This window comes from Mesoplodon bidens, assembly GCF_964165515.1.
Source record: "Mesoplodon bidens genome assembly, chromosome: 3".
In the NCBI taxonomy this organism is placed as follows: Eukaryota; Metazoa; Chordata; class Mammalia; order Artiodactyla; family Ziphiidae; genus Mesoplodon; species Mesoplodon bidens.
This window is the reverse complement of record NC_138178.1, coordinates 140,838,736-140,864,667: the sequence shown is the minus strand read 5'-3', so window position 1 is coordinate 140,864,667 and position 25,932 is coordinate 140,838,736. Positions and strand designations below refer to the sequence as shown.

General features: G+C 40.3%; 1 protein-coding gene across 11 annotated transcripts in view; it reads right to left on the bottom strand.

Moving 5' to 3' along the window:
* SYNE2 (spectrin repeat containing nuclear envelope protein 2) overlaps positions 1–25,932 on the bottom strand; it is a 351,205-nt gene that overhangs the window by 260,755 nt on the left and 64,518 nt on the right. For all 11 annotated transcript variants that reach the window (XM_081228103.1, XM_081228110.1, XM_081228112.1 and 8 more), the window contains exons 3-6: positions 5,334–5,395; positions 4,274–4,369; positions 4,109–4,186; positions 3,927–4,019 (exon numbers count right to left, since the gene is read on the bottom strand). In XM_081228103.1, coding sequence (XP_081084229.1) covers positions 3,927–4,019; positions 4,109–4,186; positions 4,274–4,369; positions 5,334–5,395 — 329 coding nt within the window. The remainder of the gene's footprint in view (positions 1–3,926; positions 4,020–4,108; positions 4,187–4,273; positions 4,370–5,333; positions 5,396–25,932) is intronic.

The following is a 25,932-nucleotide window of genomic DNA, read 5'->3' as shown; positions in this document are numbered from 1 at the left end:
TGACTGTACAGCTACAGAAATTAATGTAGTATAGTATTGGTACAAGGATAAATAATGGGACAGAATAGACAATCTGAAAATGGAGCCATACCTATATTACTTGATTTATAAAGGTGATACTACAGTGCAGTAGGAAAATGATGGTCTCTTCAATAATTAGTGTTGGGTCAACTGGATAGCCGTATGGAAAACAAAATCTTAATTGCCTTAACATAACATACTCAAACAAATCAATTCATTCTTGAAAGATTGTAGAGCTAAAAGTAAACTGTGAAATGATTAAGCTTTTAGAAATGTGCTGTCCAATATGATGGCCACTAGCCACATGTGGCTATTTAAATTTAAATTAAATAAAATTTAAAATTTAGTTTCTCAGTCATACTAGTCACATGTCAAGTGTTCAATAGCTACAAGTGGCTAGTGGCTACTGTTCTGTCCAGTGCAGGTACAGAACACTTCCATCATTGCAGAAAGTCCTATTGGGCAGAACTATTCTAGAAAATAACGTAAGAGAATATCTCCATGGTACTGGCAAAGGGAAAGAGTTCTTTAAAGGACAGAAAAAGAACAAGCCACCAAAAAAAAAAAAGAAGCTGATAAATGTGAACTACATTAAAATTATGAACGTCTGTTCACTAAAGATTTGAGAAAGCAAGCCACAGAGTCAGAGAAGATATTTGCAATTTATATATACCCAACAAAGGACTTGTATCCAGAATACATTTTAAAACCTCTATAAATCATTACACACAACAGCATAGCTAAAATAAAAGTTTTTAATGCCAAGTATTAGCAAGGATTGGAGCAAGCAACTCTCAAACTCTGGTAACAGTGTAAATCAGAACAAGTTTGAAAAACTGTTTGGCAGTATCTACAAAAGCTGAAGATCACATGCCCTGCAGCCCAGCAGGTCCAGTCCTAGATAAATATGCAACAGAAATAAGGGCTTGTACCACCAAAGGGCATATACAAGAATGTTTTTAGCGGCTTTATTTGTAATAGCTTAAAACTGGCAGTAAAAGAAATGCCCGTCAACAGTAGAATGGTAAATAAGTTCTGGTATATTCATGCAATGGTATATTCATATACAGCAATAAAAAGGCAAGACCCACTGATACCTGCCTCGAGGATGAATCTCACAGACATGATGTTAAGTGAAATAAGTCAGGTAGAAAAGATTATACAGTGTATGCAAAATAATTCAGTTATAATTCTGTTTATATGGAGTTTAAAATGCTAAACTAACCAATGATAAAGATCAAAGTAGCGGTTATCTTTAGGGAAGGAGGGCAGTGACTGGGAGAAAGACCTGAGGGCTCTGGGATGCTGGCAATATTCTATCATCTTATCTTCAGTTAAATGGTGGTTACGTGGATGTGTTTAATTTACAAAAATTCATCAAGCTCTACATTTAAGATTTGTGCAGTTTGCTCTGTGTGTCGTATACTTTTAACAAAGGTTTATTTACAATATTAAAACAAAACTTTAAATTGATTCTTTTTTTTTTAATCTTTGGCTGTGTTGGGTCTTCGTTGCTGTGTGTGGGCTTTCTCTAGTTGCGGCGAGCAGGGGGCTACTCTTCGTTTAGGCGCACAGGCTTCTCATTGCAGTGGCTTCTCTTGTTGTGGAGCACGGGCTCTAGGCACGTGGGCTTCAGTAGTTGTCACATGCGGGTTCAGTAGTTGTGGCTCGCGGGCTCTAGAGCGCAGGCTCAGTAGTTGTGGCGAATGGACTTAGTTGCTCCGCGGCATGTGGGATCTTCCAGGACCAGGGCTCGAACACGTGTCCCCTGCACTGGCAGGCGGATTCTTAACCACTGCACCACCAGGGAAGCCCAAAACAAAACTTTAAAAAGCTACAATTTTGCAAACCTTATGGCCCAAGAATGCCGTTTCTAGGAATTTGGCCCATGGATATAATTAAGATTATATGCAAAAGTTTTATCTTAAGGGTAGTCTTTTTGGAATTGCTTACAGTCATAAATAACTGTGAGCATTCTGACTGTCCCTTAATGAAACAACAGTGCTTTACAACAGAACATCATACTTCCATTAAAATACATATAAATTCAGAAAGATTTAAATTAGAATTACTTGAAAACAGTAATGGATAGCATGACCCCATTTTGTTTAAGACCATACATGCATGAATATATATATTAATTCCCACTGTATATGTCATAAAGACTGTACAGCAAATTAATTGAAGTGGTTATCTGTGAGTGGCAGAATTACAGATGACTTTATTTTCTTTTAGTTATCTATATTGAAATTTCAAATTATATTTCAAATGTCCTAAAAAGTATGGAAAAATATTAAAAATGCCTATGAATTATCAAATTTTAACATTTTACCACATTTGGTTCATAACTTTTTAAAGAAATAAAACACAAATACACTTTGAGCCTTCTGTCTTTCCCCCTTCGATTCCATTTCCTTCCTTTCCCAAAGGAAGAAAACCAAAATCCTAAATTTAGTTTTCATCATCCTCACATATATTATTCTACTATCACTACAAATATAGGTATCCAGGAATGATATAGTCTCATTTTGTATGTTTGAAATTTTATATAAATTAGTTATGTTATTTTCTAGCTTTCCTAAAACAAGCATTTGTTTCCCATATAATTTTTAAAGTTATTTTTAAAGTAATTATGGAGATAATGAACATGTAACTTTTTTGTGTGTGTGTGGTACGCGGGCCTCTCACTGTTGTGGCCTCTCCCGTTGCGGAGCACAGGCTCCGGACACACAGGCTCAGCGGCCATGGCTCACGGGCCCAGCCGCTCTGCGGTATGTGGGATCTTCCTGGACCGGGGCACAAACCCGTGTCCCCTGCATCAGCAGGCGGACTCTCAACCACTGCGCCACCAGGGAAGCCCCTGAACATGTAACTTTTTAAGTAGCTACAGAAAACATGCACTAATTCAAAGTCCCAGGCCTGAAAGAATGTATTTATCAGTCGTAAGTGTCATGAAGTCAGGACTATAACCTACTTATTCTGTTATTTTCTTTCTTTCTTTCTTTCTTTTTTGGCTGTGTTGGGTCTTCATTGCTGCGTGAGGGCTTTCTCTAGTTGCAGTGAGCAAGGGCTACTCTTCGTTGCAGTGCACGGGCTTCTCTCTTCAGTGGCTTCTCTTGTTGCAGAGCATGGGCTCTAGGTGTGTGGGCTTCAGTAGTTTCAGCACACGGGCTCAGTAGTTGTGGCACACGGGGCCCAGAGTGTGAAGGCTTCATTAGTTGCAGCATGTGGGGCTCAGCAGTTACAGCGCACAGGCTCTAGAGCACAGGCTCAGTAGTTGTGGTGCACAGGCTTAGTTGCTCCATGGCATGTGGGATCTTCCGGACCAGGAATTGAACCCGTGTCCCCTACATTGGCAAGTGGATACTTAACCACTGTGCCACCAGGGAAGTGCCCCCTGTTATCTTCTTACTGTCCTAGCACAAAAGTTAGCATAAAGTAGGTGCCCAAAAATATTTGTGGAATGAAATGAAAGCTATGAGTCAGTCTTGGGACAGAACTAGATGTTGCAGGATTATTAGAATAGACAAGGGACCTCAAAAATAGGGAGATTTAACCAAGTTTAATGGGTTAATTTTCAAGAATTTACTCCAGAAGCTTCCTATTCTCTCTTCTGACAGGGTAAATAAACAATAATAAGCAAAAATTTACCATGGCAAGTTCTATTCAGACTGGTGCTGATACCATGGATATTTCAGGATATCATGATAATTCAGCATTCAATTTTCAGTTGAAGAATAACATAAGTGGCAAAGGGTCTGCTATATATTTTCCACCTGACAAGACTTCCAGAGGGTCCTATTTCTGGAAGAAGCTCTAGCATCAAGTCACACTTATTGCATTACACTTATTTCATACTGTGGTAATTAGAACAGGAATACTTTTCATATCATCAAACTACTTACATGAAAGTGCAGTATAATTGTCCAAATTAGGCCAAGAATAATGGATGGGTTTCCATCTATAATATCGGTAACGTGAATATTTATTAGCTTGATCTGGAAAAAAAAGAAATGCATGTTAAAAGGAGAAAATATTTCACAGCATTTATCTCCCCAATGAATTTTCATGTGAATTTCATACTCACTGATCGGTTTTTTAGGAATCTCAGGGCATGTTCTATATTGATTCTACACTGGAATGTATTAGATCCTTTATCTCGAGGCTATGAAATTCAAGCAAAATATATTACACAGAAATGTGATTTTTTTTTTAATCCACAAAATTTCTTAATGTTGTTTTAAAAGCTTACCAACTGTTGTCCCGAGAGTACTTCCAGCAGGTCCAGGAGGACATGCCCCTTTTTAATGTCTGCGAATAGGTCTGATACAACTGAGGGAGGGGTGTGCTACAAAAGGTCACAAGAAAAGTAATCATTGAAACTTTGCTCCAAAAACACGATAACTTTTAAGAATCTCATAAATGTGCTTTTGCATCTTTGCAAAAGCTAAGATTCAGTAGTGATTTTCTTCTTAATTAACAGAATGTAGAAAACACACAAAGTTCCACATCAAAACATGATAAGGAAAGTAGTGAACTTATCTCACAGCAAATTTCCAGTAACACAACACTCTTTCAGCTTTCACTGAGAGCTTAAAACTTGTGCAGTGAAGTGGCATTCAAGATGCTCAGAATCAGCCAATAGTGACCCATTTGGGGAGATTACATTTCTGGAGTAACCTGTTTATGAATTTCCTCTTTTTAGAATGACGAGCACTGTGCTGGGATGGGCAGCCTGGGTGAAGAGGCTCATTCATTTTGTTTCTAGGTTATTCCAGGCACCTGGATCACTGAAGGCCAGGATAGCACAGAGATTAAGATCAAGGCCTCTGGGTCCAGACTGCCTGGGTTTGCATCCCAGCACTATCACTTGTAAGCTGTGGGACCTTGGAGAAGTCACACAACGTCTCTGTACCTTAGTTTCCTTGTTATTTAAACACGAACAATACTATCTGTCTCATAGGATGTTGTGAAGTCACTGAAACATAACGAGTGGTCAGTACATTTAAAGTACTTACAACAGTGTCTAACATAACACTCAACATATATGACTTCTTGTTACAATTTCATTTGATAAAAGAGATGTTACTGCTTTAAATATTTTCTAGCACTGTCTCCCATATCCTTAACAAAAATGCCCCCTTTTCGTGTTGGGAAAGAATAACAGATATATCAAAACAAGATCAAGGTGACATTCACATTTTTTCAACCTTTTACATGTCACCAGTGCCATTTTGGGGACCAAAACTGAGGGAACAGGAGGAATCACTTAAATATATATTTATAGCTTGATTTGCTCTCTTTTTCCTCACCTTTGCCAACTGTGAGTTTATCCAGCATGTGAAGGTTTTCTTCTGAGTGTCTTCCTGTTCAGCTATTTAAAAAGGACAATAGCAGTTAGGAAACGAGAAGCCTCAGAAACCATTTGAACAAATCAACGTTTCAAAGGTCTGTCACTCTGGGTATGTGTGTGTATCTCACAAGCTTATAAATGTTCTAGGACTTAGTTTAAATTTCAGGTGTTTGTCCAAGAAGTGTTTTGGAAATATAGCACGTTGAAATGAGATATTTTTCAAAGCCACCGTTTAACTGCAAGAGACAACGGTTTTTAATATTTTACCGACAAAAGAATTAGCCCCTACATGACCTTGACAGTGCTGTACAAGGACCTGTGAAAAAAAAAAAAGAGGGGGTTCTAATCCAAATGGACTTGCAGTCTAAGCCAACACCACACGGTACTTCAGATAAACCCAGAACATCTGAATACATTTTAAAGGGCTCATAAAGTTGCAGCAGTTTAGTCTTGATATTTATCATGAAGAATATATTGTCACTGAATTAACTGTAAATCTGCTGCAATTAGAGTCAGAGAGACCTGAGTTCAAATGCTGCCTCTGTTAACTGAGTAGCTGTGTGACATGGGGCAGGTTCCTCGTGGAATAAGGTGAGAAGTACTCACCGCTAGAGACTGTTAGTGGTTCACTCAGAGTGAACAGACCCTGGCACCAAGGAAACACGGGAGAAGTGCCAGCTCTCACTCTTACTAACCAGGCAGGAGTCCAGGGAAAGATCGGAACACTTGGTGTGGATCCTCCCTTCCTCCCCAGGGCTGGAGAGAGCTCCATCCCGACACCATTCTTCCCCTCATCTCTAGCCCCTCGGCTCCAGCAGACACCCTCAACCCTGAGGTCAGGGGTTACCCTGCACTCGGGACTGTCTTTCCATTTCCCCAGATCTCCTCATCCTACTGGACAGGGGTGAGAGCAATCCAGACACTCACTCTTCCCTGGACCTAATGCTCACAGCCTTGTCCCCACCACCTACCGCGGGCTCACCAGATCTCATCTCACTGTGCCTGTGTCCCTGCTTACATCCCGTCAACACACACACAGACACACACAGTTCACACACTCTCAGGTCCCCCTCCATTCTCGCTCTAATTTCCAAAAGACTCTGCACATCCCCCAATTTTTCTCATCTCCCACCTCTCCTTAACTCCTGAAACCCTTCACTGATGCTGAAATCCATAACAGACCATCAGCAAAATTCCCTTATGTGCCCACTACCCTCTTCACCTTTCTGCTCTAATTGAACCTCCACCCTAACCCAGAACTCTGCTTTCCCCACAGCCCTCCCAAGTGACAGCACTGCTTGCTCTTACAGACCTTGGACCACTAGTTCCTTGCTCTTCGCTGCTACTTCCAGATCATTTTCCACTCTCTTTGTCCCTGAAATGTTCCAGCTTAAACTCTCATGGCATCAGACAGTCCCCACTATTACAGTCATCTACTTACCTCTGTCATTCCTCATCATTTCTCAAAGGTTTTAGTTCCTTCCCCACTGTTGCTCTTTCCAGTGTGACCCCTAATTCTTCGTAATTTCAATACACATACTGGTGAAACGTCCAACCTTCTGGCCTCTCTGTTTCTTGAATTCTTCTCCAATAAATGTGTCTTCTGCCCTGCCTCAACCACTCACTGTCATGGTTATACCCTGACCTTGTCATGACTAATAACTACAACTCATGATCTTGAGTTCATGCATCCCCATCTCTGAACATCATTCCTTATCTTTTCAGTTCATTCTCACTAGTGTCTCAACTCCAACAATCCCTGGAGTCCATCAGCAACTCCAAGCCATCAATTCTGCCAGCTTTACACTGTCCCTCGCCCCCTTGGTCTCCTTCCTTTCATCCTTATCCATCGTAAATTCCACGATCAATTATTACAAACACTCCCTGGCACCTCTCATTCTGCTGTGCGCTCTTCATCACCACTCTCTGCTCACCCATACCTGCACACATGCTGCTGAATGTGGCTGGAAGGAAATCCGTAACTGCTGACCAGTCTCATCGTGACCGCCAAGTAGGCCCCCAATGCTGCCTGGAAATCATAATACACTGCCCTCTCCCACTCCTCTAGACAGCAATTTCACACCCTCTCCTTCTTTCTCAAACTCCCAACGCCTCCCCTCCCATCCTTACTCTCAGTGGAGACCTTGCTTCCCCAGGACACTTAGGGATCATCTACTCCCCTGTCTAGTAACCTATCAAAAGGCTCTGCCTCCAGCCTGTTAGCATGGGTGAGCCAGCCTCTCTCAGACCTAAAGCCAATCCCTTCCTTCACTCATTCACCAGGTCTCATCCCTTTGGAGCTACTCCAGGACCTTTTACTCCTTTCTCTCCTGTATTATCCTCTCCCCCACCCAAGACTATTCCCATTAGTACTGATCCATGCTATTAATTCGCCCATCTAAAACTAAAAAAACAAAAAACAACCCTCTCTTGACCCCATCAGGTACAGGTCCATTGTGGCAAAACTCCTCAAATAGATTTGTCTATGTTCCTGGTCTCCAGGTCCCCTCCTCCTTCTCCCTTAACTGAACCCACACCAATCATGCCCTTACCATTCCACTGAAACTACTGTTTCATCAAGGTCACCATGAATCGAGTTCATCAACGACCCCCCAGCCCCCACTAAAACCAATGATCGATTCTCAGTCTTCATCTTTCTGGAGCAATCAGCAGCACTCAGTACAGATGATCACTCTCTCCTTCTGCTTGCAGGCCCCATACCCTCTGTCTTCCTCCTCCATCACGTTGGCTTCTCTCTTTCTCACACTTCATGTCCAATGCCTCGGGAAATCCTCTTACATCCACCTTCAAAATATATTCAGGGGGCTTCCCTGGTGGCGCAGTGGTTGTGAGTCTGCCTGCCAATGCAGGGGACGTGGGTTCGTGCCCCGGTCCGGGAAGATCCCACATGCCGCAGAGCGGCTGGGCCCGTGAGCCGTGGCCGCTGAGCCTGCGCATCCGGAGCCTGTGCTCCGCGACGGGCGAGGTCACAGCAGTGAGAGGACCGCGTACCGCAAAAAAAAAATATATATATATATATATATATATGTGTATATATATATATATATATATATATATATTCAGGATATGACCACTTCTCACCACCTTCACTACAGCCACTGGTCCAAGGCACCTCCACCTCTCCCTAGATTACTGCAATAGATTCCTAACAGGTCTCCTTCCTTCCAGCCTTGCCCTCTGAATATTATTCTCAACACAGCAGCCAGAGTGATGGCACTCATCTGTAGGATCTATTCTGACCATCCTATTTCAAACTGTAACAACCCCACTTCTGCTCCCTCTTGTCCTGCTTGATTTTTTTTCTACAGTACTTACCACCCTTAACATTCTAGGTAAGCTATATATGTAGTATGGTTATCATTTAATGCCTTACTCTCCTCCCAATAGAATGTAAGCACCACGTAAGCAAGATATTTCATCTGTGATATATTCCAGGGGCCTAGAAGAGTCAGGCCCAGAACAGGCTGTAAGCAAATATTTGCTAAAAAAGTAGGAATAACAATAATTTTATTAATTATTATTAGTTATATTTTATTTGCTGTAGTGAGAAGGTCAAATCTACCTTTATGCGTTTACATTCCTTCTTTTAAATGATGTCCGTTCTACCTTCTAATACATTGTTTTCCTTTCACTCTACCCATTCTCCCTTATGAATCTCTAACACAGTTGAACTGAAATTGTTGGCATGACATCTAGTCTGAGTTCTCAAAAATGTTTTAATCTGATGAGAGTTCAGGTTGAGAAAATGAAAAGAATCTGAGTAAATGGAATTTTAGGGTGTTTGCAATTTTGACTGAGTAGAAATTAAGGATGCACTTAACCTCATCGGATTTTCTCCTTAACTTTTTAAATCCATTACATTTTTTCTGTATTACCGGCTGAAATTAGTTATAGCTCAGTGATTTACACATTAAAGGGTGCTCAATAATTGTTAGCTGAACTGAACTGAGTTCTGACAAGCCAACCAGATAGTTTAGGCTTTTGAGAGTTATTTCTGTCTTTATAAATTTCATTTAGAGCAATTATAAAGAACTAGGGACTTCCCTGGTGGTGCAATAGTTAAGGATCCGCCTGCCAATGCAGGGGACACGGGTTCGATCCCTGGTCCGGGAAGATCTCACATGCCGTGGAGCAACTAAGCCCACGTGCCACAACTACTGAGCCTGCGCTCTAGAGCCCATGAGCCACAACTATTGTGCCTACATGCCACAACTACTGAAGCCCACGTGCCTAGAGCCCGTGCTCCGCAACAAAAGAAGCCACCGCAATGAGAAGCTCGTGCACCGCAATGAAGACCCAAGGTAGCCAAAATAAATAAATAAATAAATAAAAAATTAAAAAAAAAGAATTACAAAGAACCATAATTTTGTCCTATAATTCAAAATGTTACTAATGTTTTCATTGTTTGTTTCCCTAGAATCAGCAGATGATAAGACAATAAATTTTAAACATGTACTGACGCTTACCAAAAAATGTGTTGAGAGCTAATTTTGTTCCTCAGTAGAGAAAACTAGAGAACAAGTTTTTATGTTTCCAGGATCAAGTTACATGCGCACAAAGTACATTCATCAAGGCCATGTGTATAAGCAGGAAGGGACTATTTCATTATTACAAAAAAGCAGAAATTCAAAACAAAAAACAAAACAAACAACAACGAAAACAAAGAGGGCTCTCTTCTTTATCCTTAAGGAGCCAAGAGAGATTTTTTTTTTCTTTCTAGGTGTAAAGTATGGAGAAGAAACTAACCAGGAATACCACCAGGTCCAGGACAGGGAGTCTACACTAACATTAGGGGAATTACTGTGGGAGAAAGGAATAACTATAGAGGGGGTGAAATGCTGGCACAAAAAGGAATGTAAAGGAGCACTGTGTGCCCAAGGAGTTTGAGTATTGCACAAACACCTGGAAACCTCAGTCATTCTGAATTATTTCCAAGAAAGATGAGGGATCACATGATCATTTCCATGTGATGCTGGACAAAAGGGGTCTTGGTACTGAGCAAACTGAGGACTGTGAACTTTCCTAGGCTGAGAAAACAGGCAGCATATGAGGGCTCTATATGGACTGCTCAACTTGGAGCACCTAGTTTCACATAGGTTGGACTGACCTCTGATAGGGACATATATTTAAAATAACCAAAAATTTCCAATGAAAAACCTTAAGTTATCCCTGTCCTAATTTGATTAAAATCTAATAGAAACAAGGGGAAAAATAATAAGAGGAGCAGGCAGAACAAATCCCGACCCGAACTCTCCAGTTAGCAAATGAAACCCTCAGGAAAAGGTTTTTAAACTTCATGGCTTTTCGCAGAGCACAGGGAGATCAGCTCGGTGCTTTGTGACCGCCTGGAGGGGTGGGATGGGGAGGGTGGGAGGGAGGGAGATGCATGAGGGAAGGGATGTGGGAACAGATGTATATGTATGACTGATTCACTTTGTTATAAAGCAGAAACTAATAAAAAAAATTAAAAATTTTTTAAAATAAAAATAAATAAATAAACTTCATGGCTTTTAACTAACACACTGTCCACCTCTTCATCCTGGAAATCAGAACCCTTCAAATGCAACAAGGACCCTTGCTAATAGCAAACAAAGATGTCCCAGGTGCAATTAAACACCTTTATGACTACTCAATTAAATGGTTTCGTCTGTGCCATGTCACTTATCCCTTGACACACTTTTCTCACATTTTCATACTGCCTTATCCCTGAAAAGTGGTATTAATTCAACAGGAACCAGAGCCAAATAGCTCGCCCTATGGCAGGATAAGTAACCTTTTGTTCTTTTCAAAGGCTGACCCGTTGGGGAAAAAATAATTGAGAGCCACATGCTTTAAAGCAACTTAATTTGAGTGGGTGAGATTTTTTTTTAATGTTGGGTTTTATTTTTTAATTTCCAGAGTAACTTTCTAATAAAATAATAAAACTCTTCTCAAAATGGCATAAAGAGAATAGGACCTTTTATTTATTTAATTTTATTTTTTATTTTTTAAATTTAATTTTTATTTTATATTGGAATATAGCTGATTTACAATGTTGTGTTAGTCTCAGGTGTACAGCAAAGTGACTCAGTTATACACACACAAATATCTGTTGTTTTTCAGGTTCTTTTCCCATATAGGCAATTACAGAGTATTGAGTAGAGTTCCCCTGTGCTATATAGTAGGTCCTTGTTGATTATCTATTTTATATATTGTAGTGTGTATCTGTTAATCCCAACCTCCTAATTTATCCCTCTCTGCCCACCTTTCCCCTTTGGTAATCATAAGTTTGTTTTCTAAGTCTGTGAGTCTGTTTTTGTTTTGTAAATAAGTTCATTTGTACCATTTCTTAGATTCCACATTTAAGTGATATTATATGAAATTTGTCTTTCTCTGTCTGACTTCCTTCACTTTGTATGATAATCTCCAGGTCCATCCATGTTGCTGCAAATAGCATTATTTCACTCTTTTTTTATGGCTGAGTAATGAGAAAAAGACCATTTAATCAGCAGACATCAGGGACAGAAAAAGACAAAAACAGACAGAAAATAATAAAATCTATCATAATGATGAGTTTCTTAAAATGCCAAGGAATAGAGAATGAGAAATTCTCTATTCTGATTTTTAAGGCAAATAAGAAATATATAAAATGCAGGAAAATGTAGTCAGTGAATTTTATTCAGGCCCATATGGGTATCCTTGATTATCATTCTTGGAAAATATCTGGCTGAGTTTCAGAAAGGCATAGAAGGAAAAGGTTTTCTCTAGGTGTCATTACCATTAAAATACATTTAATCCCTGACTTTGTTCTTATTCAATCTGCCTTTTGTGAGCTGGCAACTCATATCCTTAGCTGGAAGGGAACTTAAATGAAAACAAATTGAGTTAAGCTCAATTAAAGAGGGTAGATTTTAAGTTCCTTATAAATCTCATTATTAAACTACCAAGGCCACTGGGTCTCAGCAAGGTCCAGTCTCCACAAAAGTCCATCTAAAATGTTGACTCCAGCAGTCCTCCCTGGTAGTAAGAGTTCAAAGGCAGTTACCCAGGCATGAGAATCTCTCATTGACATTTTCACTTAAACACAGAGCAAAACGTTATTACAATGTGGCTTCTCCAAGAATGTTCTCTACTGCATGAGGTCACCAAGGAGGCTTTGCAACCTTCTCTATCCAGGAATTTCCCTTCTTCCCTTTCTATTGCTGGGTTATTGATAACAGGTTTATTGCACATGGCACCAGATTTATTACTTGGATCTTTCACTCTCCTCATTAAAATCTTTTGATCACCCCCTAATTCCTTAATGAATAAATTATAGATTCTTAGCCTAACATTCTAGGTCATTCAGAATTTGACTCCAATCAACTTTTTCCTGACTCATCCTCCATGACTTCTCCACTTACATCCTACTTCTCTAGCCAAACTAGAATATATGCAGTTCCCCAGTTAAGTTGCTCTCTTTTCTGCATCAACATGCTATGTACCCTCTGGACTGGCTAATCCTCCCGCATCCCTCTGCATTCACAGAAACCCCAGCACCCAGCACAATGCACATGGGGGGCATTTGATCAACATTTGTTAAAATAAGACATATCCTGTTCAAATGTCCCCTTTGTGAAATAGAAATAATCTCTTCTGGCTCTGGCCTACCACAATACTTTGTTGGGTCTTTTTTTTTTTTTTAATCATTATTACTATTAGGAAGTAATATATAATCCTCATAAAACATGTTTTATAAACAGTAACAGAATTCAAAGTTAATCTTAACTTTCCCCACACACCCATTTTCCTTCCCCAGAGACAACATTAATTAACAATTTCCTGTGCATCCTTCTAGATGAGACAGGCAAAGAACATAAATTCTAAAGAGCAAGGATTTGTTTTGGTCGGTCACTGGGTTCCTCGCTCCTAGAATAATACCTCACAAGTAGAAGGCACTCAGTCAATACTTGTCGAATGAAAGAATGAATGTATGTATATGTAAATTAAATTACTACACATGATATGGTTTCATTTTTTAAGTTGATAATTCAAAAAGCAGCAATTTAGGTACACTATTTAAAGTTAAGAAGCATCTGTTAAGCCATAAGAAATTTTTAAAAAGGAGATCATAAACCTTCCACATTACCAGAAAGGAAGAAAATTATCATTTACCCAGTAAAAAGAACAAAGTAGATACGTATGTGCCAATGCAGGTATATTCTTAAGTGAAAAAGAGCAAATTATAAAATAGCATGTTTATCATCATTCTACCTGTATTTTTATGAAAGGATAGCTACATGAATAACCAACAGTTTTGTTTCTATCTTATGGTAATTACCACTTGCTGCTCATGTACTGCAGTCATGTACCTCTATGTGGTTTCTCTCCTACTCATTGTATCAACCTTAATATTAAACCCTTATGCTTTTGTGTTTTTGCTTCCCCTTAGACCAGTGCCATGTAGAGAAGAGGTACTCAATACATTTTGCTGATTGAAAGACTTAGTAAATATTAAAAGACTGAGGTTCAAACTGACTTATTGCATGGAGAAGAATTTATTGGCAACAGTTACTAGGCCTATGTCTTATCCTAATCCTTGTTTTAAAAACCCCTGGGCACAGATGTACAGAACAAATGTATGGACACCAAGGGGGGAAAGCTGTGGGTGGGATGAATTGGGAGATTGGGATTGAAATATATACACTAATATGTATAAAATAGATAAGTAATAAGAAGCTGCTGTATAAGAAAAATAAATAAAATACAAAAACAAAAACAAAACAAAAACCCCTGGGTAATTTCTTTCTTCTACTAAGAAAATGTCTTGAACAAAAGGGCATGCACTGGGCTTCGCTGGTGGCTCAGTGGTTGAGAGTCCGCCTGCTGATGCAGCGGACATGGGTTCGTGCTACGGTCCGGGAAGATCCCACATGCCGCCGAGCGGCTGGGCCCGTGAGCCATGGCCGCTGAGCCTGTGCATCCGGAGCCTGTGCTCTGCAACGGGAGAGGCCACATCAGTGAGAGGCCCGCGTACCGAAAAAAAAAAAAAAAGGGGGGCATGCACTAATGAGACCCTGCTGCTCTCCCCTGAAACAATGCTGCCAACTCTCTGTTAGACAAGGTAAGAATAACTAAATTCAGACAATAATGCAACACATTTTAGCCATGTGTTCCAACAGCCATCCCAAAGAATCTTACCCAAGCAGTTATCCAATAGAAAGGGAACTAAAAATAATAAGTAAATGAATGAAAACACACAGGCATGCACAATGAAAACAAGAAAAGCCTAAAATATCTGAAGAATAAACAGGAAAAGGCCTGTTACTGAACTACAAAAGGGGAGACTATTAACCAACAGAGAAAGCAGAGGGACAATTTACAACACGTTTCCTTGCAACCAACCATAAGCCAAACAAATAAGCAAGTAAGAAAGAAAAATAAATAGTACCAGGACTGAGATCTCACTTACTGAACCAGAAAAGTGAGTTTAGAAGCTAAGTCCTAGCTAACACATCTCGTAAACTCAATGTGCAACCACGTCTCTACTTCAAAGTTCTTTGCATTCACATATTTCCTCCCAGGAGAATCTGTGTTGTCACTATGGAAAAAACAGCACTTGCCTGTCAAACTCAGCATTCCAGGACTGAAATGACACTCTACCTCCCTACTTCTCCCCAAACCTGTGCTCATTTGTGTTTTCATCTTATGGACTTGACACCACCATGCTTTTTTTTTTTTTTTTTTTTTTTTTAGCGGTACGCAGGCCTCTCACTGTTGTGGCCTCTCCCGTTGCGGAGCACAGGCTCCGGACGCGCAGGCTCAGCGGCCATGGCTCACGGGCCCAGCTGCTCCGCGGCATGTGGGATCTTCCCGGACCGGGGCACGAACCCATGTCCCCTGCATCGGCAGGCGGACTCTCAACCACTGCGCCACCAGGGAAGCCCGACACCACCATCCTTTATCAGCCCCAAGTACAGCCTACCGCCAAATCCTGCAAATTCGCCTCCACATGGCTCTGGTATGTGCTTCCTTCTCTACATCTGATGGCCCTCTTGCCTGATCTACCGTCAGGTCTGGCCTGGACCATGTCCATGGCCAACCAGGTCTGCTCTGCTCCCTTCAATCTGTTCTCCACTTCAGCCAGTAGATCTGACCACAGTACCCTTTCCACCCTTTGATGGTTTCTCTCTGCTCTGAGGATCAAAAGCAAAACAGCCTGTGAGGCTTGCATGGTCCACCCCAGAGCATCTCTCCAGCTTCGGCACTTACAGCTCTCCTCCATGCCCAGGGCTCCAGCCACTCCATCTTCCTTCAGGGCCTTTACAAGCTATGTTCCCTCCTGCCACAGCTGTTTGTACCACCCTGCCTACTTGACTTCTAATTACCCTTAGGGCTCAGCTCAATTGTTGCATCCCAAAGGAAACCTAAGTCAATCTGTCTTCCTCCACTACTTAGCACCTGCCTCAACTTATAATCATTGACAAGGTTAAGAGCATGGGCTCTAGAGCCAGACTACCTGAGTTTGATCCCGTATCTGCCACCTACTTGCTATGTGCCTCAGTCTTCTCATCTGTAAGATGAGGATAACAGTACCTACCACACAGAGTTGCTAAGAGGATTAAGTACTTGTACTGATGTAGAATCAGAGATCAACAACAGATAATCCCAAAGGCCAAATGTAGCCCACCACCTATTTTTGTAAATACAGTTTTCTTGGAACACAGACACACTCATTTGTTCACATACTGTCTGTAGCTACGTTCATGCTAAAATGGCAAGTTGAGTAGTTGCGACAGAGACCATATAGACCTCAAAGCTAAAATATTTACTACCTGGTCCTCTACAAAAAAATGTTTATCAATCCCTGGCAAGATTATGCTTGATCTACACAAATGAATATTAGCTACAACATGGATGAATGTTGAAATCATTATGCTAACTGAAAGCCATCACAAAATACCACATATTATATGATTCCACATGTACAAAATGTCCAGAATAGGACAATCTATAGACACAGTAAGTAGATCAGTGGTGGCCTTGGCCTGATGCAGGGAGGAGTAGAAGGTTTTGGAATAAAATGGGAATAAAGGGTATGGGGTTTCTTGGGGGGTGGGGGGGGCAGGCAGTGATAAAAATGTTCTAAAATTAAATGCAATGGTTGCACAATTCTGTGAGTATACTAAAAATGATTGAATTGTACACTTTAAATGGGCGAGTTGCATGGTATGTGAATCACATCTTGAATTATATCTCGATAAAGCCGTTCCTAAAAAAATATTAGCTAACATCTGTGAGCTAACTTGATTACTATCTGCCTCCTCACTAGCCTACGGGCTCTAGGAGAGCAGAGGCCAGGTCTGATTTAGCGTCTCACTTTGCCTGCAGCTTGTACACAGTGCGTTTCATGTTGTGCGACTTCAGAAAGCATTTGTTGAATGAATGGTTATTTGGCTGGGGCAGGAGCGAGAGGGGCTTTGTTGCTATTTTTCCCCAGTGAACCCGCAGATTTAAGTACTTAGTTTGTTGGGGAAATCTATGACACACAGCAAAGAATTTCTGCTTAGGGCCTTAGCACGTAGGATCCAGCAAGGTCCTGTAGCCACATGAGGCAACCACACCCTTATGCAAACACCTGAGACTTTCACACTGAGGCTTTTGTTTCCAGTCCCATGCAACATAGTTCCTGGCTCTCTGCGTAAGCAAATCTTGTATTTCTAGCACATGAAAATGAGCCCACAATACAGATAAAATGCCTAGGATCTGGGGTGCTATTTTTTTCTCTTCTTTCTTACCCTCTTCTGACTCACCTGAGTTGCTCAATAAACATCTGTGGCATGAATAAATCAAAGAAATGACTACATTTCTTTTAGCATATATTTCTTACTCCTTACTGCCTTTTACCAACCACATTAACACTGTGAGCGTTTTTCTTGTGAAAATCAAGGTGTGAGCCTAAACACCTTCCACTGGGGCAGCAGTCCAAGCGCCTCTGACTTCTGAGTGCAGAAGAGCCAGACTGCACTACGGCGATACGTGCCGTGATTACAAGTCTAGGATTCCTACACTTTTGAACGCCAGCGAGTCATGGTTTAAGTGCACAGTTCTGTGCCCCAATTCCCAGAGATCCTGACTGAGGGGGTTCACATAGCTCACGCTCAGAAACTCCTAGCTAAAGTAATTAGACTGGTTTACATGTGTGACTTATTCTTGAGACAACACAAGGGAACAGGAAGGGCCTGGCAAAAATAGTAATGAAATAATAAACTGAGATATTAACATAATGTAATGCAGTGTAGATCTATTCTAACTTATGGGTATCCTAAGACAGGCTTGGGGGGGCTCAGAAGGCTTGCTGAAACAAGCCATGTCCAGGAATAAGTAGGACTCAAGGGTAAGGAAAAATGACACTATTTCATTAAAGCTTCTAGTCAAGTGGTCAGGCAGGCATTTTGTAAATGAGAAAACTATAGCTCCCAGAAGATGAAGGATTTTTAGTCACTCATTCAATAAGCGTTTATTGAAAGTCTACTGTGCCCTGGATACTGTGCTCTAGATGTCACATCTGGTGAGAGAGAAATTCAAATCCAGACATGTCTGATACCAAAATCCATGTTCTTTTCATTATAATTAAAAATCAGCTGAAGTGCCAGATCCGTGGCCCCTCCAGCTACCACCCTATCTCTCTGTCCTCCCCTTCAAACCCAAACTTCTTGAAAGAACTGTCTACCCTGGCTGTCTTCACTTCCTCACCTACCACTCACTTCTCAGCCCACAAAAAGCTGGCTTCCACCCCAGCCCCTCCACTTAATTCTCAGCAGGGCCACTTATAATATACTCATTGCTAAACCTCATGGATACTTCTCAGTACTTTTTGGATATCTTGAAACTTCTGATACTGTTTACTACCCTCTCCTTGAAATATTCTTTCTTAGGATTCCACGGTACCACACTCACCTTGTTGTCTTTCTACTTCTCTGGACACCCCTTCCCAGGCCCTATTATGGGCTGGTTTTGCTTTTTCTATCTCTGGAATGTTCTGCCTAGGCCCTTCTTCTCTTTCTCTAGATACCTGCATCTACTCCCAGGGAACCAATCACCATTTATATACTAATCACTTCCAAATCTTTACCTTCAGCCCAGGTGTCTGTTTCTCCTGAGCTGTGCATATGTTTATTCCACTATCTTCTGGGTATCTCCACCTACTTATTCCAGGGACACTTCAAACTCAGCATTTCCAGAACTGAGTTACCATCTCAATCAACTCCCTCTCCTACCAAAGTTGTTCTCCTGCATTTTTTTTCAGTGAATGGTTGCATCATCCACTCATTTGCCCAAGAATAAACCTGAGTCATCTTTGATACTTCCCTCTCCCTCCCTTTCCCATACCCAGTCAATCAAAAAGTCCTGATAATTACCTCAATAAAGCTGAAAATAAATTTTTTTCATTTGATATAGCTTATATGTGGAATCTTAAAAAAAAAGGGTACAAATGAACTTATCTACAAAACAGAGGTAGAGTCACGGATGTAGAAAACAAACATGGTTAGCAGGGGATGGGGAAGGGAATAAATTGGGAGATTGGGATTGACATATACACACTACTATATAAAAAATAATCAACAAGGACCTACTGTATAGCACAGGGAACTCTACTCAATACTCTGTAATGGCCTACATGGGAAAAGAATCTAAAAAAAAGAGTGGATATATGTATACGTATAACTGATTCACTTTGCTGTACACCTGAAACTAACACAACATTGTAAATCAACTATACTCCAATAAAAATTTAAAAATAAAATAAAAATTAAAAAATTTTAAAGCCCTGAAAATTGTATCTATTAGATATCTCTGGATACCCATTTCTCTCCATCCATACTGGCACCTCCTAGATGAGGACACCATTATCTCTCAGCTGGCCTTCCTGTCTCCACACGCAGTCCCATAAGACCACACCCCACAGTGCCCCCTGGGTGATTTCTAAATCACTAGTTCTGAATATGCTTCGACTCAGAATCCTTCAGTTGCTTCCCCTTGGTCTTAAGAAAATCTACAAACCCCTATACATTTACATGACCTCATCTTTTCACACTCTCCTTCAAACTCTAATCCTCAGTCTTGCTAAACATCCGTTTCCTGGAATGTGCCACATTCAGCCTCATCTTCTGGCTTTTATATGCCATCACCACAGCCTGGAGCACTCTTTCCACCTTCAATGCCTGCTCATCAATTAACACATTTTAGGTCTAAGCTTAGAAATCACTTCTTCTGGGAAGCTTTCCCTGACTCCCAAGTCTGGGTGAGGTATTCCTACTCTGTACCTCTATAGAACCATGTCAGCCCTCTTTGCAGCACACATCATACTCTACTGTTGATATAATTGTCTGTATCCCTGTAATCAGAGCATACGTTTCAGGACAGCACATGCCATGTGCCATCCCCTGTGTTCAGCACAGTGTCATACACCATAGGTATTTTAAAACACTTGTTGAATAATGAATGAACAAATAAATGAATGGGGCTCTAGCAATAAATGAACCTAACTTAGGAAAAGCATAACAGTTAATGGAGCAGTATCTCTTACTTTAAAAAATCCTACCTTTCCCTTCAACAAGTACCTGATATCAACAAAATTTCTTGAAATGTTAAGTCACTGTCTCTACTCCCTCACCTCCCATTCTCTCCTCAACCCCCTCCAGTCAGGCCTCCATCTCTACTATCTGAGTGTGGCGAAGGTATTAGAGCCACCAGCTGACACTATGAACCCAATCCAATGGCCATTTCTCTACTTAACACAGTTGACCATACCCCCTTCTTGAAATATCTTCATCTAGGGGTTTCCAGGCCATCACACTTGCCTGGTTTTCCTTCTTTGGCCTTGGCCACTCCTTCTCAGTGTCCTTTGCTTGCTCCTCCTCTTCTGTTTGACCTCTGAACACTGCAAGACCTAAAAGGTCTGCTCTAGCTACATATTCCATAGGTGATCTCATCCAGTCCGTGGCTTTAAATGTAAGTATACCAGCCATATGCTGATGGCTGCCAAATCTATACCTTTCTCTAGAACTCTGAATCCTGACATCCAACTGTCTACTTGACATCTCCATCTGGATATCAAATAAGCATCTCATATCTATCATGGCAAAAATACAAGCTTGATTTCCCCAAAAACTAGTTTATCTGCCAATCTTTATCGCAATAAATTCCATAACCAACTGCTCAATTGCTCATGGCAAAAATTTAGAAATTATCCTTAATTTCTCTTATTAATCACCCAATCATCCCAATGTTCACAAACATCCTTTGAAAAAAATCCGTGGTTCTTCATCCCATTGCTACCACCCTGGGTCCAAAATACTATGATATCTCACCAGGGCTACAACAAAAGCATCCTAACTGGCCTTCCTGCTTCCCCTCCTGCTCCCAGATAATCCCCTCTCCACCCAGCAGCCAGAGTGGAAAATGTAAATCAGATCATGTTACTCCCTTGATTAAAACTTTCCAAAGGTTTCCCATCCACACACCTTAGCTTAGAGCTGATGAATCCCTGCCTAACCCAGCTCTGCCTTGCCTTGCTCTCCCATCACGCTGTCCCTCATCCACCACAATCCAGCCACACCAGGCTCCCTTTGCGCCATGAATTCACCATGTTTGTTTCTCTTGTTGAGTTCTTCCTTGAGCCATTGTCTCATACTGGAATGCTCCTCCCTAGCTCTTTGCACAGCAGCTCCTTTGTGTTATTCAGTTGCTCCTTAAGTGTCTCCTCTTCCTTCTCTGACACCTGATCTAAAGAAGATGCCCAAGCATAAATCCATTTTTGCATAAATCCGTTTTTGATATTTGCTATTTTTCTTAATGATTTATTCTTTGTCTCTGTAACTGAAATGCAAGCCTCGTGGGGCACATGAAGCTTACTGGAGTTGTTCACCTCGATAACTTCTCAACCCAAAATGGTGCTTGATTTAAAAAAAAAATAGTGCTTGATACAAGGTGGGGTTTCAGGGAACACATGCTGCATGAATATATCAATGAACAGATTTACCTGTATTCATAAAAACCATAATTACGTGATAAAGTGGTTAAGTGTGAATTCACCTGTACTTTTGAAACATTTTGTTTTGAAGACATCAAACCACCCTGGAAGTTCTGCCAAGTAAACACTCAGACTGAAGGCAGACAGACACATACAGCAGAACTAGTTCGCACTCTGAATATCCTTCTTAACTGAAGACGAGGCCAACAACGCCCACGTTTTGGAAAGATCCTACATGTTACTCAAATTTGAGAAGGGCCGTTGGTGTTCTGTATTTGAGCCAGGTGCCCTTGATCTTGTAACATTTCGCTGCCCGTGTAATTGGTAGTCCCCTTTGTAGTAAAGGCTAAAAAGACCAAGGCATGACCCGTGGGTGCTGCTCCACCCCAGAGGCAGACAGCAAGTGTGTGTGGCTGCTCTCCTCCCATTTTCTTCCAGTGCTCATTCAACACATGTTGCCTCATAGACCATCAATGACCAGGAGAGATTATTCACCCAGAATCTCATATCTCTCCTGCAAAGATACACACATTGATAATGTCAAACATTCCATTTCTCTAATAAATCATTCATAGTTTTTTACCTATCATTTTTAAATGACTCTAAAAATACCTGGTGGTTATTAGTAAACTTCAGCTCTCATACATATTGAGAACAACAAATACAGTTACCTTTTACCAAATTTCCCTGCTGAACGTTTTAGAAAAATGGAGCCATTTGGAGAAATTAAAATCACCAATGCTGAAACCAGATGAGGGAAGTAATCTCTTGAAGAGGCACATTTAGAATGACCTCTGATTTTTAGAGTATAAAGTCACACACTAAACCCACCAGATGGTTATAAATTAATCTCATATTTACTTCAAATTTTCCCATTTCCAAGGGGAAATTATTTTGAGTTTTATTTTTCCTAAATACTACTTCAAGCTCTGAATAATTACACCACTTCCCAACACACATGCATACACAACAAACGCTCAGAAAAATCTTGTATCTCCCACGGGGCTAATTAAAAAGGATTCTGATTTCTATAAGGAATGAATGAGATCTTTGTTAACCTACTTTAACAGGACTCTAAATGACCCTGGATTTATCTTGCCCTACTTTTCAAAATGTAACTGACCCAGAATAAAGTAAGCTTATCCCCAAACTCCTGGCAAAAACAGAACCAAAGTTCCCAGAAGACGAAACCGTATATACAACCTAAAAAGAAAAAAAAGAAAAAGAAAAAAACTTTCCCTGAAAAACATGGTTCACTGCAAACACCACTGCTTCCAGAGCTATTTTGTTTTTCATTTAATTGGGATATTTTTAAGATTATGAAGCTTTACAATATGAAGGCAAATAATCCTCCAAAAAAACACAGCAGAAGACAGTATCAGCTATTATGATATCAGGAACTTTCTGGAAGCTTTTTTGTTGGGACAGTACAGCACTGATAGCTGGTGAAGGACTACAACTTGATTATTTTCTCCGGGTGTAATAATCACCTAATTGGCAAAAAAACAAAAACAAAGAAACCCAGAGATGATTTGCTTTTATTCATAATAACAAAGCAGTCTGCCTTGGTTAAAGAAGCAAAACTACTGTCTGCATATTTCTTATTCTTCATTCATCATTTCCATCAAAATCCCACATTGGGGACCTAGGTGCAAAAGGGCAGAAATCCTACCCAGAAGCATTTTATTAAATCCACTCCTCTTTCTCAGTCTTCACAGTTTCATTCACTCACTGTCACAAGGTAGAACAGAATTTCTCTCAGAAACATGATACTAAAACACTAATGAGCCCCTAAACACCATATACATACCTCACTGCCTCGTGTCTAAAGAAATCTTTGTTTCCATCCTGTCTGATTTTCCTGAACACTGAACAATTTTTCTAATTCAGGATACTTTATATATATTTTTTTCTTTTTTTTAATTTAAATTTAATTTTTACTTTATATTGGAGTATAGTTAATTTACAATATTGTGTTAGTTTTAGGTGTACAGCAAAGTGATTCCGTTATACATACACATATATCCATCTTTTTCAGCTTCTTTTCTCGTATAGGTTATTACAGAATATTGAGCTCCCTGTGCTTTACGGTAGGTTCCTGTTGATTATCTATTTTATATATACTAGTGTGTCTATGTTAATCCCAAACTCCTAATATATATCTTTATAGTGGAATGGCCACTCAGTTTTTCATTACACAGTTTTTTATTGAAAGCCTAAAACACGTCAGAAATTTCATTGGCAATAAAGACACAAGATTTCCTATGCAGGGCACCTAACATACTTAGAGGAGCCCAGATGGCTTATTAGAGCAAGAGATGTCCAAAGACAAAAGGAAACTCCAGGATAAGGAACAATTACACAGGGTTCAGCAAGAAAACAAACTCCTGTAAGTTCTTATTTGTGTAACTTGTTGATGTCACTTTCACGTGATGTCAACAGGCAAAAGCACAGCTGCACTACATGCCTCTTGAAGGTGTTCAATCTATTCATCTTTGCATCCTTAACACCCTACCTATGGTTGCCATCGAATATTTACTGGACAAGTGAATAAAATTCAACATTACATCACATAATTATTCTTATAATCTAACCCAACGAACACAAATATTTTCTAATGTTATTAAAAGGAATACATAAATTGAAAGCCTCCCTTCAGATGGATACTCAGTAAATCATGAATAAATTTAAATGGAGTAATAACCTAACTACAGAGACTTACATTTCACTGCTCAGCCCTACCAAGCAATGTCTACCCAGAAGGCATAAAGGGCTTTTTAACCTTTTAAAATATGTCATCTAGAAGATAACAGCACTAAATAAAACATATGAGCATTGTTTGAAACAACACAGTAACTTGGCTGGACATGGTTTTATACAGGTTCATGCAGATGGTTAACCATTCACCAGCATTTTGGCAGAACTGCATGAAAGTTAACTCCACGTGTGGTGGCAAAGGTAACAGAATACACACTCCTTCCTAGTCCTTTGTCTAATTGATGATAACATTCTGTATTCAGATGCTGTTACTCTAATGAGCTACCACTGGCTTACCTCGTTTTTGAAAACAAAATAATGTGCTCCTGGTACATAAAATTATTTTGTCCTTTTATGGCCAAAAAAATATTATATTTATGTGCTAAAAAGAAACAACTTAAATCGGGACTTCCCTGGCCGTCCAGTGGTTAAGACTTCACCTTCCAAGGCAGGGTGTGCAGGTTCAATCCCTGGTCGGGGAGCTAAGATCCCACATGCCTCACAGCCAAAGAACCAAAACATAAAACAGAAGCAATATTCTAACAAATTCAATACAGACTTTAAAAATGGTGCACATCAAAAAAAAAAAAAAAGAAAAAACTTAAATCTGAAACGTATAAAGTGTCCAAAATAGTTCAAAATTGCTGTAGCTACCACTTAAAATATCACAAGATGAGTCAGCCTAGTCAGTCAATTTCACTCATTGTTTCTTTTGTTTTTTGTTTTTTGTTTTTGCGGTACGCGGGCCTCTCACTGTTGTGGCCTCTCCTGTTGCGGAGCACAGGCTCCGGACGCACAGGCTCAGCGGCTATGGCTCACGGGCCCAGCCACTCCGCGGCATGTGGGATCTTCCCGGACCGGGGCACGAACCCATGTCCCCTGCATCGGCAGGCGGACTCTCAACCACTGCGCCACCAGGGAAGCCCCACTCATTGTTTTTAATTGAACTATAGTTGATTTAAAATATCATGTCAATTCCAGGTATCAATTTCACTCATTATTAATTTGACTTTCAAATGGGCCCTCTACCTGTGTCGTGCTATTAAGCTTTCCATGACATAGGAAGTTCTCAAGAGTTTCTTTGAAAACGGGATTTTTTATCTATAACAATTTATTTTAAGCATATTGATATAAAATAGTATTTAATGGTCTTATTATTTGATGCTATTAAAATACTTGGTGAAAAGACACTAAATAAAAAGGAAGTTAATACTTTGGACATTATAGTTGCTACCACTATTATCTCAAGCAGCTCAGCTTCTAACTTTGGAGCTTCTCCACCTTATTTTCCATAGTCAATAACTGCAGAGTTCTATTGAGTCTTCCACCTTAAAGGTTTCTTAACTGTCCCATACTTTCCTACTCACTGCTATAACTCGAATCCACACCAACATTGCCCAATACCCAGATATTTGCAAAGCTTTCTAATCAGTTTCTCCAATTTCACTTTCTCACCCCTTTCAAGTCTTCCTATACCTCAAACCCAGTCTAATCTCCTAAGGCACAACTCTGACCATGGACCCTGTCCTCTCATTCCCAAGACCCAATAGGTCCTGCTGCCTAAAAGCAAAATCCCCAAACTTCTTGGGCTTGAATTCAACTCCCTCAAGGATCTTCATCTCAGAAATACTACTGAAGGGATTCCTCCTTTGGTCTCAAATTAAATGGAATGGCAAAGAAAGTCCCTTCCAACTTGAAAACTCTGTGGTATTATCCAGCTTTACCCTTTACTGCTTGCATAATCATATCTGCCCGATACATCAAAGAAATGTTCTCTGAACATACC